At 45.6% G+C, this 18,920-nt stretch overlaps 2 protein-coding genes across 2 annotated transcripts; one reads left to right on the top strand and one right to left on the bottom strand.

Moving 5' to 3' along the window:
* The first annotated feature begins 966 nt into the window (after window positions 1-966).
* LOC149342149 (uncharacterized) lies at window positions 967-8,268 on the top strand. The gene is made up of 3 exons (XM_089546759.1): window positions 967-998; window positions 4,388-5,187; window positions 7,851-8,268. The coding sequence occupies exons 1-3, from the start codon at window positions 967-969 to the stop codon at window positions 8,018-8,020; spliced, it is 1,002 nt and encodes a 333-aa protein (XP_089402885.1). The 3' UTR covers window positions 8,021-8,268.
* Window positions 8,269-9,866: 1,598 nt separating this feature from the next.
* Window positions 9,867-18,920, bottom strand: LOC149342148 (endochitinase-like). Its single transcript, XM_089544404.1, has 9 exons — window positions 18,765-18,920; window positions 17,614-17,705; window positions 16,456-16,770; window positions 14,835-15,097; window positions 12,993-13,096; window positions 12,129-12,252; window positions 11,677-11,868; window positions 10,943-11,062; window positions 9,867-10,571 (listed from the first exon to the last, which is right to left on the bottom strand). Exons 2-9 carry the CDS (start codon window positions 17,678-17,680, stop codon window positions 10,416-10,418), a joined length of 1,341 nt encoding a protein of 446 aa, XP_089400530.1. The 5' UTR covers window positions 17,681-17,705; window positions 18,765-18,920; the 3' UTR covers window positions 9,867-10,415.

Below are 18,920 nucleotides of genomic sequence, written 5' to 3'. Positions count from 1 at the left end.
AATTGCTTGTAGAGCGTCATTTTATTTTTCCGAATTTTTGTTCATAACGGCCTGGGGGACATCAAGGATTATGAAATGCAAATATCCCTAAACGCTCTTCGTTGTCTTCGCTTTGCCAGTTGTGCAGAACCAGGCTGAGTCCAAAGCCTACAGAGGCGATCTTATAAACTGACCGCAGTTGAAGACATTCTCAATGCGCAGAACAGCTGTAAGTTCTGCTTATGGCGTCTACTCAACAACCACCTGATAGTCTATACGCTGTGCAGACCTCAGAATACGAATATGATTGACGATCGAGTCAGAGAGCTGCGGTGTTTTGATGCGCAATGTTTTGTCTCAGTGGAATCAGCTGCAGGATTTATTGCTTAGGGTAACGCATAAAAGTGGACGGGTTCCTTCATCATAATGGCCGATTTTATTTCGCATGGTTGACAGCACGGCGTTTTTTCGTTAATCGTGCGTACCGGTTTGACGTGATGTCATTTCATGTTGTGCTTATTCATCAAGAAATGAGTGGGTGTTCAAAGTGTTAGATTAAAGCAGGAGGCAGTTAGTTGCAAGAGTTTATGCAGATCACACGTAAAACCGCACTAATTATATCCTGACATGCCATGACTACGCTCTGTACGGTAATAAAAGAGCTATCGTTTCGGTCTACCTGGCTGCTTATAACAAACCACACGTTTCATAAAGAATTTTTCTGCAAATATTTCTACGTGTATACCTTTTATATGAACATCATTACTGATCCTACAGGCTCTGCCCAATGAAAAGGACCCGTGGGGGTCTGAGCGAAGCTTCGGGGATTATGCAATGTCGAAATGAACGAACAATTGAAAGAAGAAAGGGGTGGAACTGCCGCGCGGAGCTTCTCACGGGCACAACAAACCCGTCGTCTGGGCGACGACTCGCGGTCGGTGAGAGCCCGCGGGCGGCTCTTGATCTCGCGTATAGCGTTTGGAAAGCATGGAAGCAGCAGCTGCCGATACAATTTCAGGGTAAGCCTGTTTTCCTCTGTCTTTCGGAAATGCGAGGTTAGGCCATCCGGAGAAACACTTCGTGCACTTCGTGCAGCGATCCCGGTATATAGCAGAGCAATTTGTAATCTTTTTTTCCCGGTGTCCCACGGTTCAACGACCTTGGATAGCACACGTGTTCTGAACCCATGACGGCTAGTTGAGGTATGCAAAAAAATAAAAAAAAAATAAAACGCTTTCTAGCAGCCGTGCGCTGTAACTTCGGTGATTCAGACACATTTCTAGGGAGCGCGCGTTCACGGAAATTAAAGGTACCTTTTGTGGACGTTTGTGGGCGTTTAGACTGTGAATCGCACGGTGAAATTTAAGAATTGCCCTCCGCTTTTACATTGTTTTTAAAATGAAAAAGAAATAAGAACATAAGAGGAAAACTAGTTCGGCGAGCCTACCAGCATTGATGTCAGCATATGACTGTGTATTGCTGTCGTGTTTCCTGATATGTAAGCATTGGCGCTCTGACAAAAAAGAGAAATACTGATAACAAACCGCGAAATTGCAAGGCGTTTAACCGCAGATATTTATGTTTTTTGTACTTCGTATGGGGAAGAGGACGGAAATACGAAGACAGATTTTAGTTCTAGTCTCTGATTTTTTTTTATCTTTCGAGTGGTAGCGTCGACTAAGCACAGGAAAAGCCGTTTCACATGCCTTCCAATCGCGATATATTTTAGTTATCTCACCTAAGTAATTAGATTAGAGTAATGTATATATTTATTTATTTATTTATTTATTTAAAATACACCTCAAAGGCCCCAGGTACGGGTATTACATGAGGGGTAAAATTGTTACATGAAGAAAACAAACAAAAAAGAGATACATCTCTTACTACAAGAACAAAATAATTTTTCAATAGATGGCTTGAAATATTATGGCTTGGAGTGGTGCACGACATCAACGGGAAGATCATTTCAGTCTTTTGCAGTGTGGACGAAGAATGAAAAAAGATGCGCGGAAGTATGGGCAGATGGCGGGTAAACACTTTTTGGTGTGGCTGACACGTTGCGAGGTCCGGTGAGAAGGCTGGATGACGGGGTTGGATGCTGAGAATGATAAAATTTGTGGAAGAGGCACAGTCGAGAAATTTGATGTCGGGTAACGATAGCTGGCAGGTTAGCTTGAAACTTTAGATTAGCGACACTGGCGAAATAGCTCTAGTTAGAATAGCTAAAGCGTGCAGCTTGATTCTGCACTGATTCGGGAGTGTTAATAAGAAATGATTGACGTTGGTCCCAAATAACGCATGCGTATTCTTATTTTGGTCAGATAAGGGTTAGATAGGCCATAAGTTTTACAGACGGTGAGGCGAGTCTTAGGTGAAGGCGGAGGAAACGAAGACATCGCTTGGCATCGTTAGTGACTGCTGATATGTGATCGAACCAGGATAGATCGTGGATTATGTTCATACCTAAGTACTTGTAAGAACGGGCACAGGTGATTGCCGAATCAAAAATGACGTAACTTGGTGATGGGTAGGAGCGCTTTCGATGGAATGATATGAGAGATGTTTTATTAGTATTGATAGTCATTAACCATTTATTACACCAATATTCAATAAGGTTTAGATCATTCTGTAATGCGGTTACGTCGGTGGTGCTGCGGATGGGGCGACAAGTTACACAGTCATCTGCGAACAAACGAATGTTAGAAGATATGTTATTCGATAAAATGAGGAAGAGTAAAGGGCCGAGAACAGTACTTTGAGGCACTCCGGAGATGACACGGGACATTTGGGATGAGCACTTGTTCGCAGTTTTTCGAAGAGGCGTCTCTGAGGAACCTTGTCAAATACAGTACTTTGAGGCACTCCGGAGATGACACGGGACATTTGGGATGAGCACTTGTTCGCATAGACGAATTGCTGTCGGTTAGTAAGGAAGGAATGAATCCAATTCAAAACTGAACGGTTAATATTTAAACACAGAAGTTTTTCGAAGAGGCGTCTCTGAGGAACCTTGTCAAATACTTTTTCGAAGTCAATGAATATTGCGTCTGCGGGAATGTTACTGTCAATGGAGGAACTTAAGTCATGAACAATGCTAGTTAGGTCTCGCAAGATAGTCCTTTAAGAAAGCCATGTTGGCTAGGGTGGAAGAAATTGATCGAGGTTAAGAATTTAATTGTGCAAGAGTAAATGATATGCTCCTTTAATTTGGAACGACACTGGTGAGCAAGACAGGACGGCAATTTTGGCATGAAGATGGACCTTTGTTTGGAATTGGAATAATCTTACCCACTTTCCAGTCGGCCGGCACCAATCCCGATGACAGAGATTGCTGAAACATGTGAGATAAGAGCACACTCGCGACATTTTTTGGATTTTTGGTATTTTAGAATTGATTCCGCCAGCTGATGACGTGGGCTTGAGTGACTCAATGAGCTTCATAATGCCGTGCGGTGCGAACGTGATGTTAAGCATGGTGGGGTGGTCAGGGTAACTAATTTCAGGCACGTTATCATTCGGTTAGTTAGTGTATACAGCAGAAAAAGTGCGGTTTAACAATTCTGCGGCTTCAGCGTAAGGAATTGGGCAGTTGTGTGTGTCCAACAAGGATAGAGGCTTCGAAACCTTCGGGTTAATAACATTCCAGAACTTTCTGGGGTTAGAACGGAGCACTGTGGGCAAAGTGGATGCGTAGAATACATGTTTTGCTTTCGCGGATAGTGACACAAATGTTTTTTCTGATTCGAAATATTTCGTCCAGGCGCTAGTGCGATTAGTCAGCTTAGCTATTCTAAATAAACGCTTCTTTTTGTTACTAAGGCGTTTCAGAGATGAGTTGAACCATGGCGATGAAGAGTGTTCAGTTACTTCGATTGTAGGAACGCGTTTTTCAATGAGATGCTGCATTTTGTTTTTAAAGAGTGACCAGTTTAATTCGACCGAACGCTGCGAGAAGCCCTTAAGGAAGAAGGAACTAAAAGCGGCAAGCTCATTGTTGACTCTTGTATAGTCACCTTTGTCATAGCGGGTTATTGTCTTTTTATGTTTTTTTGTTCGCGGTAGTTGGGACTAAAACCTTGTGTGTAATACTGCGCGGTCACTGAGGCCGGGTAGAGTACTGTAGAGTACTATTGGTATAGTAGAGTATAGAGTACTATTGGTACTATCTTTCTGGTATACGAAAATGGCACAGCGTAAAGTGGGCAGCGTGAAAATAGCATGTCTTAGCACGTAATGTTGCCTCCGTAAGGGCCGCAGCGATCTAGTATAAGTCTCGGCTGTGACTCGGAGCAGGTCAGAGTAGGATACTACTTCGTTGTTCTTGTTTTCTGGCGCCGTAACAACGTTCCACGCGCAAAGATGAGACGATTCTGCCGCTATGAGTGACTAGCATTTGTACAACCCACAGCACCGGCACTGCCGACCGCGTGGGACCCAGCTTGGATGAGGGCAGCGGCACGAGCGACGACCAAGACAGCGAAGCGGACGACGAGCCCACGGCGAACGATAGCATCGGCTGCAAGGCTAGAGATGACGCGGCTGACTCAGCACCACGCACTCCTACTCCCTTGAGCGAAGACAGTGATCGTAATAGTGCCATCGGCAGCGGCAGCCACTCAGGGCTGGGCAGTCCTACTCCGCACAACGAAGACAGTGACCGTCATAGCGCCGGCCTCAAAAGCAGCGACTCAGCCTCTCGCAGTTTTACTTCGCACAGCGAAGATGATGGCCTCAGTAGCAGCGCCGTTGGAAACAGCAACGGCAACGGAAGCGACTCAGCCCCTAGCAGTCCTAGCGAAGGAGGTGACCGTAGCAGTGCCGTCGGCAACGGCGGCTGCAGTGTTGGCGTCGCGTCGTCGGGGCGGAGCGACGACGGCAGAGACGAGGAGCTGGATGCGTGGACACGCTGGTATCTGCGCAAGGATCTCGAGTGGAGGCGGTGCGCCCGGCAGCAGCTCGAGGTTCGGAGGGCAACGCGCAGTGCGGAGCGCGCCGCGGCGCAGCAGAAGGCCAGCCAGCGGCTCCAGGCGGAGCGTGCCTTCGCCGCCTGGTGTGCCCTGAAGGACAGGCAAGAGGCGCTCCGGCGGGCCGAGCAGTGCAGCCGGCGGGCCGAGAAGGAGGCCGAGAGGGAGAGGAAGGATCGGCGCACGTGCGAACAGTCGGAGCGGAAGTGCAAGGAATGGCTGGCCAGGAAGAAACTGGAGCAAGGTGAGGTCGTGCAGTGCTACCCACGCGTGCGCGCGTCGGCCGTGGAGGCGCAGTGGAGTGGGCAGGCTAGCTACACTCGCAATAAGAGGGCTCTATGGTATCCACTCCAAATGTGCTGCTGATACACCTTTTTACCACTGTGAGTGGAGTTCATCTCGTCGGTCCGAGGTCATTCGGATCAGTGGCAGTGTGTCAGTCTTAACAGGGTCTCAGTTTAACGCCTCTCATAATTTTTTACTCAGTCAAAGGAGACAGTCATCTATTCGAAGTTGTATAGGTATAGTATAACAGTGCACTAATGTCGCGTGCTAATTTCACGAAAAAAGACGAGTACAATAGAAAGGACGATACAGTAACCGGTGCTGCTTTCAACAATTTATTGAGGCGTAAATCGACCTTTAAATTGTCCCTCGCCTCTGTGCGTCTAGCTTAAAAAAAAGCAAAATCAATAATAGCCGTAGACCAGAAGTTGGCTAAACTTGACGGAATGCGCACACACTCATATTCTTGCGTTGACAGAACCAGAAACAAATAGAGGCTACATGGGCATAATGCGTTTAAGGAAACAAGGTGGTATTGGTTTTATATGAACACAACATATGTCAATTCGAGTATGCAGCGGCTTCTGTGAGAGTAATATTTACGCATGGTGCTTACAAAAACTGTCCTATAGTTACCAGGCTCATGCTGACTATAAGAGAAAAATTAAGAAAATACACGGACACCACCCCGTCTTTTTTAAAAGACCGCATGATCACTGTAATGTGATCTGTCACACGCTTTTTCTGGCCAGCTTCCCGCAAGCTTTTTGTTCCTGAAGCTTGCCTGTCGTTTTCTTTCCTTTGTTATGATGACAACATAGCTTGGAAAACCCACTTTGTTGGCGTTGAAGCTGCAGCTGCGTTGAAGCTGCAGCTCTTATTAACGGTTTTCAGTACAGTGTTATTCGTGTACCATTGCCATATACCTGATTGCACACCTTCACCTTTTCCTTGCTGTTACTTTCATTCGCTCAGTAAATGAAAATATACACAAACGCAATTACATGTCTTATTTGTGTGTCTTTATTCAAACCGATACAAAAGCAGGGAAGCCTGCAACTACTGAGTAAATGCAATATCAAACGAGCTTCTGCTCTAAGAAATGGTCACAGTTTGCGGCTTTGGATATATTAAGCGCATCTGGACATGGGTACATGAAGAGGCTATGGCACATGCACCTCATATTTCTTGTAAGGGCGCTTTTTGTCATCAAGGTATATCTTCGAGAGTGCGCTTTGAGTCGTGACGAAGACGTAAATGCAGGAAGATAAAGAGGAAGAATATAATGAATATCTCCTTCCACTCTCGTTTATTTATGGTTTATGGTTTAAGAGGGTTTAACGTCCCAAAGTGACTCAGGCTATGAAAGACGCCGTAGTGAAAGGCTCCGCAAATTTCGACCATCTGGGGTTCTTTAACATGCACTGATATCGCACAGTACACAGACCTCTAGAATTTTGCCTCCATCGAAATTCAGCCGCCGCGGCCGGGATCGAACCCGCGTCTTTCAGGTCAGCAGCCGAGCGCCATGACCACTGAGCCGCCGCGGCGGCTTTGTATTAAGCTCATTTTAAAAAAGAATACGATTTTTATTCACGGTAGGAGTACCTTTGTCTAACGCCTGTTAATATTGAGAGGCTATCTTGCCTCAATTTTTCAGGACTTATTTTATCGACAATTGCTTGAGGATCCTTTAAAGTAAATCGTTTAGTGAAGAAGTGAATATACCTGATTAACTCAGTATCCATCGTAGTGGTGTGTTTGCGAAACCAGAATGATGCTAGCACCATCAGGTGCTGGTAAATTCTGGATCTCGCAAAACGCGCTGCCTCGACGGCGGCAACTACAATGGTAGCGACATGAAATTATACAGAGTGTTTCACCTAAGACTTTGCATAATTAAAAAAAAATAGGCTTTTTCAGTTAGAAGAGTGTTTTTTTTTTCACCATAGCATCATCAGCGGTGTAGTACACCAGAATACAGCCCAGACGTGCTAACTAGCAGGCTGGTTAACTGATATCAATAGTTAACTTTTGAATTATTACTGTTAGGCTTAATTACGAAAGACGTGCCGGCCACTGTAAGTAATATCCACATAAATTTTTAGTATTTCGACAACGCGGTTACATTCGGTGCTGTGGCCCAACACATTTTGTCTACATCGCGCCAAAATACATGCGCTTTCGGGAAGCTTGCAGGCAAAGCAACCTCTCCAATGCACGTAACTCGTCGCAATAGCAAAATTTGCTGGCCCACAGCTTGGAGAGTAATCACGTTTTCGAAGATCTATAAACTTATATGGACATTACTTCCGGTGGGCTAGACGCTTCACAATAAGTAAGGTGCCTAACAGTAACAGTTAAAAGTTAAGTATTCAAAATTAGCAACCAGACTGCTAGTTAGCACGCCTTAGCTGTTTTCTGATGTACTACACCACTGACAATGCTATGCCGAAAAAGCACTCATCTAATTGAAAAAGTCTGTTTTTAAAAACTGTGTAAAATCTTAGGTGAAACACCCTGTATGTTTGTAACATTCCAATTGCGCGTCTTTTTTGTTTTATCATTGACTTGAACGCACGCTTTCTTCAAAACATTTTCTGCGCTCGCAACTCCTTGCAGAGGCGAGCCATGCCCGGAAGCAAAGTGCGACCAGTGAAGACCGCAGTGTGAAGGCTGTGGCAAACCAGCGCGCTTACGACGCCTGGCTGCTCGAAAAAAGGACGGTGCCTCCGAAAGAAAAGTTTCTCGTCAAGTGCATAGATGGCCAACTATTTATAATGTGGCAGTGACTCGCGTCTGACGCTCACAAGTTTAGTTTGCAGGCACGGTGACTTGCAGTTTTCGTTCACTCCATGCGCACGCCGCAATAACAGCTGACGCCAGACCGTGATGCGGGCTTCGAGTGACTATCGCGGCGTTCTGATGCCTGTCAGTTTCTTGAAGAAATGAAGTGTCTAAACGTCTATGTAAAAATTGCCGATGATTTATCTTTAGTTAAAACTGGTGTGTAAACGAAAGCTTCATACCGACCACGTGGTATGACGTCATCACCACACCATCGTATTACACTCACGTCACATTTTCAACCAACAAACACATTTTGTTTGACCTTGACTTCACCTTGACCCATGACCTGGACCTATGATGTTATGGGCCACCTTGGTGTAGCACCGTAGCAACACGCCATGACTGTGTTCTGGCGTCTAAATTGCTTGCAAGCGCAATTCTCAAGCTCTGCGAAGTATAGCCCGAAGTCCCGTAGTGAAGCTTTCTCTTCGAAAGCAAGCCAGACCATATGGCCGTTCGTAAAACGCGGCCTCGTTCATCGTGGGTTGTTTACTTTCCGAAATGACTGCTGCTTTCGTTTAGGTGGAACTGACACCCTACTTTTATTTATCTTTTTTTCAACTTGCTGCTAACCTCAAGTAGGAAGCTGTTGCAGGAAAGATACTAAAAAATGCGTACGTTCTGGTTTCCGCGGAAGAAATGAAACAACAAAAAACTTCCAATCATACAAGCAGTAAAAGTACCAAAAAGCAAATAAGTCGAAATTACGGCACTCACTCCCAATCTAGGTTTGGCAAGCCATCTAAAAAGGCATCGAAACATGTGCAGGTGGCAGCATCATCAGATGGAATGTTTCAGTCTCAGTCTCAGATGGTTTGGCGAAAGAAGGAGAAATTGAGCGTGTCACTATGAAATCTGCATTCGTACAAGTTCTATGTTTTGTTCTTGAATTTGCTGCATTTGAAAACGTCTCGTATTGGTGTTTACCAATCCTGAATACATAGTTTAAAGGAAGAAAACGAAAATTATATGCAGGAATATGGGTCGATTTTGAATCGTTGCATGGAATTTCGGCTTTGCGCAAAAGTTCTGTAGGAGAATCGCGAAGACAATACTTGCTGTAAATTAATCTTATCGCTTGCCGCTGAACGCTTTCCAGTTGAGCAATACAAGTTTTAGAAAGTGGAAACCAGCAAATGATGCTGTCTTCAAGCATGGAGCGAACGAATGAGAGGTAAGCTAATAACTTGGTATCATTTGAAGCAGATTTGAGGGAAAGTTTCAGTGTTAATAGCGCGGAGAGTTCTTTGCAAGATTTGTCGAAGCTAGGTGGGAAATTGTGCGATGATCGCTGGTGCCAACGCTTTCTTCGCTTAGATTTTACGAATTAAGAAAGTATCCTGTTCGTAAATTTACATCAACAAAGTCGTAGGCAATGAGTAGCAAACAACACGTGTAGGAGCGACCCGTGATGAGCGCGAGGGTATAAATGTTCCTTCCAATTTTTTATTCGTTTCATGCTCTTCCCTCTTTTAGGTATCCATATACGCTTTTATTCTTGCAGCAAACTGTTTTTACTAAAAATTTTCTCCTGTTTTTATTCATGTCATATTGCTGACCCTTAGATTGCAGTGCACAGCGTAACAGTTTTGCTGGTGTTCATTTAAGCGTTTGTTGTTAAATTACGCTCATCTTACAAGTACTGACGCATTGTAGCTGCTTCAGGTAAACAACTGTAATGACGTGGCTGCAGTGCGACTTTTGACTCCAATTCATTGAAGTCAAATCATTATGAATCACTGAATCATTATTAAGCACGTTTGCTGAAAGTGTTAAACAGGACAATCATATCACCCGGTATCAACAAGTTTTTATTTCCGTGTCTTGGTGAACAACATGGTACAAATGAGTCATCGTGCGTATTCAAGAGCAGGCTCCGTTCGAGGTAGTTAAAGGATTTAACTCAACTGAGGTAAACATGTCTGCATGCGCCAAAAAATTACGTGCCACTGTTGCTTGTGCGCGAAGCACAGAATTTCGCTCTACGTACTTGGAATAGCAATCCTCAACTTCTGGCGTACAATTTGCACTTGCAGAAATATATATGTTCTTAAGCGCAGAAATATACCTCTCTGGAAATGTCCCTGATGAGAAAAAAAGTGAGTGAGTGTGTGTGTGTGGCGTCGAATACGTCTACGCATGTGCGATGAGCGTTTGGTGGTGTAAAATGAAAAGGCAAATAGGACTCGAGCTGCTGGCTTCGCAAAGCGGCACTCGAGAGTCGAGAGAAAAATCCTGTGCTCTAAGTTCACACCAGAGTGGTATTTCTGTTACGTGCTTGGATGCACATCGTGACTAGTATTGCCACCTTCTCTGACTACAAACAAAGGTCGCATCTCAAGCCGATGCGGCAACCTCGTTCTTGTTGCCATTCAGGCCTTCATTGATGGTCTTCAGGAGGATGTTGGTTTCGCCGCAGAAGCCTCGGAAGTCGTCCAGGTCATTGTTGAACACGTACACACCACGGTAGCCCTCTTGCAGGAGGAAGTTGATCTAGTGGAATGAACGGAACAAAATTCAAGTGGTTATTATGGGGGCGCCTGTACAACATATGTTATCTGGAGATTCGGTACGTCAAGAATGAATAACATATACTTGGCGTACGGTTTAAAATAATAAAGTATTCGTTGTTGCTTTTTTTGCACTTCACAGCTGTAGTTGCAAACTACCACTGGCACTTGATTACGGTAACTGAATTAAGCGCACATAGTTACTTCAGAGCTCCACTTAAAGCTATCGCAGCATCCAAAACTAACTGTGACCGAAAAAATGGAGCATTTTACTAATTCGCAAAATGATTTAGGTTTTAATAGAGAATGATTAAAAAATGATTTAGAGAAGTGTGACCAAGGTTGAGTAGATACCTTGTGTCGAATGCTGACAGCATCATCGTAGCCGATCCACTGGTCCCTGTAGTAAATGTACGGGCACTTGCCTTCCTCGTCAAACTCGCGTTTCCAGTTACCCTTCAGGTTCAGACAGATCTGAAAAGATAGATGGCGTAAGTTTAGAAAGTTGTATGCACTGCTCTACAAACGCTTCCTTTGACTTTATTTAAGATCGTACCTAAACCAAGAAAATTAAATAAAGTATGATATCATACATTTCGTAAAATAACTTCATTAGAAAACGTGTTGTGCAGCTTCAGTTCGCACGACGGTTTTCCGTTCATTGTTCTGTTGAGCTAAGAGGGGTAGAGTGTTGGGATATGCACTTTGCTTCAAGCAAACCTCAACAGTGTCACGCATAGCCGGACGTCGACCAGCTAAAGCCTGGGTTTACCACAAGTAAAAAAGGCCTGAAGCGAGATTTTAGTTGTTCTTCCGCGTGACTACTCTGCCAGCTGACTATTCTTTCGTTACCCGCATGCCATTGAACGGCATTACTGCTAGATCGAGTAGTCGTACTTTGACGAAGCGTGAAGTTTTTCAGAATATTAGCGCAGGTGAAGAGATGTTATGTGGCCCAACAGTTAACATGAGAATTTGCGAAAGCTATTGGACTGGTCTGATTTACGAAATCAAAAGCTCTCGCGACATTGGCGTCGAAGTCGCCGCCGTTGTGAGAGGAAAAGAGGGGCGGGGAAGAGGAGACTGACCTCGTAGTAGGCGAACACCTCGTTGCTCCTGACAAAGGGTCCGGCGTGCGGCGGCACGTCGCGGTTGACGAGGGCGTGAAGGCCGTGCTGTGCCGGGTCGAGGAGCGTGAAGCCCCGCCCGAAGAAAGCGATGCCCATTACCACCTTGGACTTCGGCGCGCCGCTGCTCACGATGCGAGCGAGGCCGTCTTTCTGCGGGTAAAGAAGGGAACGCATTGTGTGCAGAGCACGCGTCAGCATTGCGTGCAAACAAGCACTCCTGCAAGGGACACTGGGGTAGAATATGAACTACTTACTCACAAACAAGGAAAGTAGGGGCTTTATTTTACGAAGATTTTTTTTTTTCGCAACTAATTCTTTGCAAATAGGTCCATCGGCTGTGCGTTGTTATCGCACAAATTAAATCTTGCGACGTTGGCGCACCGTCGTGCGTTGATGAAGCGTGAACTTACCACATTCAGAGTCTTCTGTGGACCGACATCAATGGATCTCGAGAAAAGCGGAGTGTGGACATCGGTGACTCCGTTCCAGACTCCCCTCAGGTCGTAGGCTTGAGCGTTGATCCAGTCGACATGCCTGTGGGTAAGCGGCAAGCAAAGGGTAAGGACTGGGCCAAGGTTCGTGAAAAGGAAGAAACCCAGAGCTGTATTTTGCCAAGATCGTTTTCTTAAATATTTTTTTTGGTCTCTTTACAAAGGGAAAGAAGGCAAAAGAGCGACTCAGAGTTGCTACCTCCTGCGAAAATGGGGCAAATAACTCGAGACAGTTGTTCGCCGGCTCTGTTTTCAAAAACAGTGTTCAGCAATGCAAAAGAAGGGGAAGAAAGAGAAGAAATTAACGACAAAAAACGGGAGTAAAAATATGGCTTCTGGTCTCAAATGTAAGTAGAGAGTAGAGGCACCATACAGCACGGCGGTATCTGAACTTACTCCTACAGTCGGCCACTGTTGTTAAGCTGGTAGGTTAATAAACTGACCTGGTTTACTGCGCTGTTATATGTTATGTTTAAACCACTGTAAACGTAGCGCGCCATTCGTCAGAAAAAATGCAGCCGAGACAGAAAACACCAGTTCTTTATACTAAGAAATCAGTTAAGTAAACGTCGGGATATAAAGCACAGGTTTATTTTTTTTTTGTAGTTCAGCACCAAATTCCACGAAAGAATAAGTTAAAGACGCTTAAAGATCTTAAATATATTATCGACACTTAAAAATCAGATCTTATCGGGATCGGTCCTGTCTTTGAGAATAACACGTGGCGCTATATTGTGCCCATGTGTTTTCAGTGCTAGAGTAGTTACAATGAATTCAACTCACTTGGAAATTTCAGGAATGTCGTATCCGGCCTCGAGAAACTCTTCAGGAAGCGGCACGACGACTGTCAGCAGCAGGCCTTTTCCTTCGAATGCACCAGCCAGTTCCTGAAGGAACAAGAATGCGCATGAAATACTCGTATTTAGTGCCCATGCTTCTCCCAGAACATCAAACCACATGAATAACTCATACTGGCTTGGGTTCATTATGCACATGTCAAAGAAAGGTCGTCACGAAAAAAAAAATTACTGGATGCTGTTGTACGAAAAAAAAATAAACAAACGCTGCCTTTTCCTTCGGTACCCAGAAACTGGTGCTCGGTCAAGCTGTCGAAGTATGCCTATCTCCTCGTGCATCTAGGCTTTCAAGTGAACTGCCGGCCTGACCACGCAGATTTTTTTTCGCAAACACGTGTCCCGTAAAATTACTGTACGATCATGGTGAAATAAAACAAGGTCCAATAAAACGCCAGAAGTTACCTTATCGCAGTTTATAGACCGTTGTTGACATGGTCACCTTGTTTCAGGTTCGGTTGCCAAGTTGTGTCGCCTATGGACATGAATCAGCTACCTATGAGTTCCTGTCTCTTCGCATGGTCACGTAATAATGCCTGTCCAAAGGATTGCGGTGTGCTCTTAGATAATCATTCATTCGGCATTCGGTTTAAATGTGTTTGAAATCATTACCATAGGACGGAAAAAAATAAAAAAAGCAGCGCATTTGGAGAAAAGGACCAGTCGGCTTATCTGCTTACAACTATCTACTTACAAAACCACATCGGCTTATTTACTTACAACTTGGCTTGCAGCGTCGAAATTTTTTTTTCTTTACAGATGGAAGGGTGAAGGTGGAAGCTTCGGCAAATTAATAGGGCTAACTAGCCGAAGCCGACATGACTAATAGAGCGCCAGATGACTGAAGAAATATCTGTGCATGCTATGTTTTTTGTGGTCACGTCGAGCAATGTAAGTAGTCCAGGCTAACGGTTTTAGTCATGCGCCGTCGTCGAACCATTGCCCGGATATCGCTCGCGCCTTTAGAAAAAGTGTTATCCTTTACTTGGAGCCCCTTAGTGAGTTTGTTTGCCACTTGACATTTTGAAACACTATCTGATACCTAGCTTTACTTCGCTACGTCAATCCAGTTTCATAATAACAACTGCGGGTGTCTTTCCGAGGGAGACCTTGCAGTTTCTTTTAAATGACTCGCATTGCCAGCCGTTGCGAAACCGCCTGCTAACGCTTGCTTCACGTGGACTGCGTGACGAATACCAAGTCATCGGCACGTGCCATTCGCACGCAATGTCCCGTGAGAAAGATAAAAAAGGAAAGTGGCTAGGCTTTTCAGCGGAGTCGCCGGCCCGAAGTGACGCAAGGTGGGCGGGAGTCGCGCCTTAAGTCGTTCTCGTGTGTGGAAAACAGCGCAACCTTGGTGGCGTGTAGCGCGTTTCAATCTACGCAGCCGCAGAAGCCGCTACCCTTCTTCGTTTCGGTAATTGCGCGCAGCACACGCAAAGTTGAGACCACGAAATGGCTCTGCAGCCCTCACCTGTTGACAGCAGCTTCCCATCTAGGTAGGCATAATGGCGGATAATTCTTAGTTGTACGCTTAAGGAACCAGGTAGTCTTAAACCAAAGCTCATTATACCTTGAAACTCAAAGCTACAGCGCTGAGGAAACAAAACATGAAGGTAACTGCAAGAAAAACTACGCCTTGACATATAGATGCTGGTAATGCGTAGTTCTGTGGTGGAACCATCAGCGCTTAGAGCGTCTGGCGTGCTGCTTGCAAGCAGCGAGACAACGTGTAGCGTGCGTTCGTTTTCCCACCCTCCTTTCTCCTCACCCTGATGAGGCTGGCGTAGTTTTCCTTGTCGCGTGGCGAACCCCCTCGGTAGGAGACGCCAGGGAAAGGCCAGGCCATGTCCACGCCGTCCAGGTTGTACTCCTTCATCCAGCGCAGCACGCTCTCGATGAAAAGCGCCCTGCGATCGGCGCTCGCGGCCATCGCCGAGAAGACACCGTTTTCGTGTTGCCAGCCGCCCACTGACAGAAGCGTCTTAAGCTGGGTGTATCTGGTCTTGATGGCCGTGAAGTTCTTGAACAGCTCTGGGGGGGGGGGGGGGGGGGGGGGGGACGAAGTTTTTAGGCAAGTGAACATTGGCGAATGAAAGCAAGGATGTTCCTTCCGAGGACTTGCAACCTTATCGCGGTTTGGAACACTGAATTTATTCTGATGTCTAGACAGATTCGGTGGGGCATGTGCGTACGGCGTGATAGGATGAGCAGTGCTCCATGTCAGGTAGTACATGTCAGAGATGTAGTCATCATCATCAGCTAAATAGTCAAAATCAGGATAAATCTCTACTATAATAAGTTGTTTTAATCTGCTAACGATGAGCACTGCCAGTCGGTCAATGCTTTCTTGGGTGGTGGCGCAGGCCTTTCCGCTTTTATTTATCAGCTATGCCAAGTAATCCCAGGGACGTATCTTGCGGTAACACCCACATAGTTCTCGTAAGACAGCGGTTAAGGAGAAAGTATTCTTGGCTCTATCTGTACGGTTCTCAGAGAGGTAGCGGTCAGAGGAGTTATCAAATTCGATTACAATGGCAGCCGATCGATTCGAAGAAAGGTTTACTCACCGCGAAGCTAGTAGTTAAGGAGTTGCCACCTTGGCACGAAAAATCGCGATGGCGGCAAAAGACAGCCGCTGTTCATTACAAAGCGAAGCATTAAATAAAATGAATGCGGCGAGTATAGAAGCCGGTCTGATATTGGGATGTGCTGCTAGAAGTAGCGTAACGATGTCACCAATACATGTGCCTGAAAATGTTGAGAGGATAAATTCTCTCAATTTGAATGTCTTGAGGGACCACCACGGGACAGTGGACGTTGCAGACGAGATCGCGTATTAAAGCAATTCCATGTTTGAGTGCTCATCTGACGTTATGTAGCTCCTAGGTTTTATTATATGCGTCCTGTTTTTAGACCAGCGTGCTGCAAGCAATCGCGACAGCAGTTATTATATCTGTTGTTCTTTTTTACCACGTGTCAGTGAGCAGGCTTTAGGATCTTCTTACCTATTCATACACAGCCTGGCCGGATTCAAACGCGAACACTCATACATGTTATTTCTGGAGTGCTGATTGACATCGATGTATGACCGCCTTATGAGTATTCTCTTCGCAGGGATCGCTCGCCTAGAAACATGAAATGGGGTAGCTGCTCACCATAGCTGAATCTGATTCAGGGAAAAACTGCACTCTCTACAACTGAAAGGTTTGGTTTGGTTTATGGGGTTTAACGTCCCAAAGCGACTCAGGCTATGAGAGACGCCGTAGTGAAGGGCTCCGGAAATTTCGACCACCCCAGGTGGTCGATATTTCCGGAGCCCTTCACTACAACTGAAAGGTTTCAGTGGTAGTGGAACCAGTAGGTTGAATCACACGATTGTAGTTGCTCACCTCTGTTTCTCTCGTATTCGGGCACCTCGCTCTTGAGCTCCCAGGTCTGCGGTTCGACGCCAGCGTAGGCGAAGTTGACGTGCGTGCACAGGTCTCCCGGGATGTCGTCTACGCCATAGTTGGCCGGGTTGGGTCGCGTGTTGGCCCAGCCGTAGTAGTAGCACACCACGGGCGACCGACCTGACGACGCAGCGCCGGAGCGGGTGGTGCTCGTCGTGCTTGACGTGGCATTGGCTGGCGCCTGGGATGTGGACGACGAACTGGCCGCCGATGTGGACAGGCTGGTTGAGCTCGTTGAAGCCGTCGTAGCACCCCCTAATAAATTACAGAATTTATAAAATTAGTAAGCGAAAAAAAAAGAGTCAAAAAGAAGGAAAAAATGAAGGTTCACTAAAGTACGTTGCCAGGTTAGCTGACATTGCATGAATAAGTCGACTAATGCGTATCAGAGAGGAGACATGAGACGAGGCGCACTTGATCATTTACTCGTGTTGTATTTTGATTCTGTTGCGCCTTAGTCTAATTAATCTTGACTGAATATTATTGTGAAAGAAGACTTCTATACCTGGTTAATTAGGAGTACTTAAACGACATTATTAGTAAGAAGAAAGCCTTCGCCGCTGACACTGTTGCTGTTGTGATGGCGCCTAGAGATGTCGTCAAGCCTGTCGGCGCTATATGAAGTACGCTGTCATGGCAGAGCTGGCGTGCGTTTACGCGACAGAAATGCGATAAAACTATGATCACTGCCGACAGAAGTTCCACCTGTAAACGCTGGGAGTAAATGCTAGCATTCGAACACTTGTCGCTACCGCAGACTTAAATCGTTTGTCTGCGCTATTTTTGCAGCCTACTAGAGTGATAATGATCACGCCCAGCACAACGCTCTTTCTGCGTTGGCGTGAAGGTCGTTTGAGCGTACAGCTTCTTGAACTACGATTTACACGTCTAAACAAGTTTCCCTATGGTCGCAATGTTTTCTTTTTTTTTTTTTTGTTGCTGCCTTCTAGCGCGTTGGAAACAATCTTCCCGAGAGATCTCTTGTACTTTTGTTAATGTGCAAAAGAATCGGAAAACCAGTTTCCTCTGCGACCCTCAGTCGTGCCCTATCGTTACGCACGCGTAAAACATACAAAGTGCGCGAAGATGAATACTCACCGTCTTGCTGGGGCATGCCAAGAGCACACGTTAGTAAAAGGGCGAGCGGTAGCGCTGTAAGCTTCATTGCTTGGCGTTGGCTTGGGTTAGGGCTGCAAGAGAACAGTGCGGAGTGAGACATTGAAATGCGGAGGAATGCATTGTCTCGAGGTGCGCGTGTTGTTTGTTGCTAGCCGCGTTGCTAGCATCCCTTTTTGATCAATAATCGGCGATGTTTTTTAATTTTTTACTCCGAAAGAAAAGCGCCGACAAGGCGCCATACTCACGCCTCCTAATGACGCGCAAGTCTCTGCCTCGTTCAGTAACTCTTTGCAGGTATTTTGATCACTGACTGAGTAGTCCTAAGTTGCGCCTAATAAACAATTACTAAACACTTATTTTAATTGTAGTCATTTTGAATTAAGTTTCCGTTAATTTCACTGCCTATATTTTGAGTATACTACCAGCTTCACAGACTCCTTCGGAATTTACACCTTCGCAATTGACACTCGTAATGGCATGTTTAGAGCAAGGTTCAAGGCCGGTATTTAGCGATTATGTTTTAGCCGTGTTATATCTGATTAGCTTTGCTTTTCGCCATTGCCTCGAATATGGGCATGCTGTCGTTATCGCTCGCGCGGTGCGCGAGAGATAACAGCTTAAGAGCCTCCAACGAAAAAGAAAAATTACATCGTATTAGAAGTTGTAGATCGCAGTAAATAGATCAGATGTGACTGTTTAGGAATAAGCGCCCACGTATCTGAGCCTAGCGGTTTTCTGCGTTTAATGGAAGGCTACTTGTTGTATTCTATAGGTTCCATTGTAATTCTCTCCGAGGCTGTCACTATAGAATATGTCACAAATTTCGCTCGAGGTTATAACTTTAGAAACACATAGTACGTTGAGATTACCAGTGAAGAATAACAATTCAATGTGGAAGTAACAAAGGCCGATAGAGATCAAAAAGGTTTAGAGTGTTGGCATTCGTATTCGTTGGACACTAGGCATTTCTGCCGGAAACAAAAACCGTTTCATATGGAACAATCTGCCGTCTGCACGGCATGCTTCCTGCGGAAGGTTAAGTTCACGGACGAAAGACGCGTCCGTCGAGTGCACGGTAGAATACGGGCACACACGACTCACGAACGAGGAGGCGTACAGCCGATGCTTACCTTCAAGCAATGCGAAGACGGCGTCTCTGCCGCACGAGTTCCCAGGACTGTTTATAAGCAAGAAAAAGGGCCGACCAGTTTTGTAACGACGCGCCACGATAGGGGAAGACCCGTGCGACGCGCGCACTTGTCGTCACTTGCTTTCCCCCCACTCTC

Source organism: Amblyomma mixtum, chromosome 5, assembly GCF_055824585.1.
Source record: "Amblyomma mixtum isolate Tamu chromosome 5, ASM5582458v1, whole genome shotgun sequence".
Classification (NCBI taxonomy): domain Eukaryota; kingdom Metazoa; phylum Arthropoda; class Arachnida; order Ixodida; family Ixodidae; genus Amblyomma; species Amblyomma mixtum.
This window is presented reverse-complemented; position numbering and strand designations above follow the sequence as displayed.

Excerpts from the sequence above, each read along its gene's own strand:
- LOC149342149 (XM_089546759.1), top strand. The coding sequence starts at position 967 with ATGGAAGCAGCAGCTGCCGATACAATTTCAGG. Across the intron at positions 999-4,387 it reads GCTGCCGATACAATTTCAGG|CACCGGCACTGCCGACCGCG; the intron begins GTAAGCCTGTTT and ends TACAACCCACAG. Across the intron at positions 5,188-7,850 it reads CAGGAAGAAACTGGAGCAAG|AGGCGAGCCATGCCCGGAAG; the intron begins GTGAGGTCGTGC and ends AACTCCTTGCAG.
- LOC149342148 (XM_089544404.1), bottom strand. The coding sequence starts at position 17,680 with ATGAAGCTTACAGCGCTACCGCTCGCCCTTTTACTAACGTGTGCTCTT. Across the intron at positions 15,098-16,455 it reads CGAATACGAGAGAAACAGAG|AGCTGTTCAAGAACTTCACG; the intron begins GTGAGCAACTAC and ends CCCCCCCCCCAG. Across the intron at positions 12,253-12,992 it reads GACATTCCTGAAATTTCCAA|GCATGTCGACTGGATCAACG; the intron begins GTGAGTTGAATT and ends GCTTACCCACAG.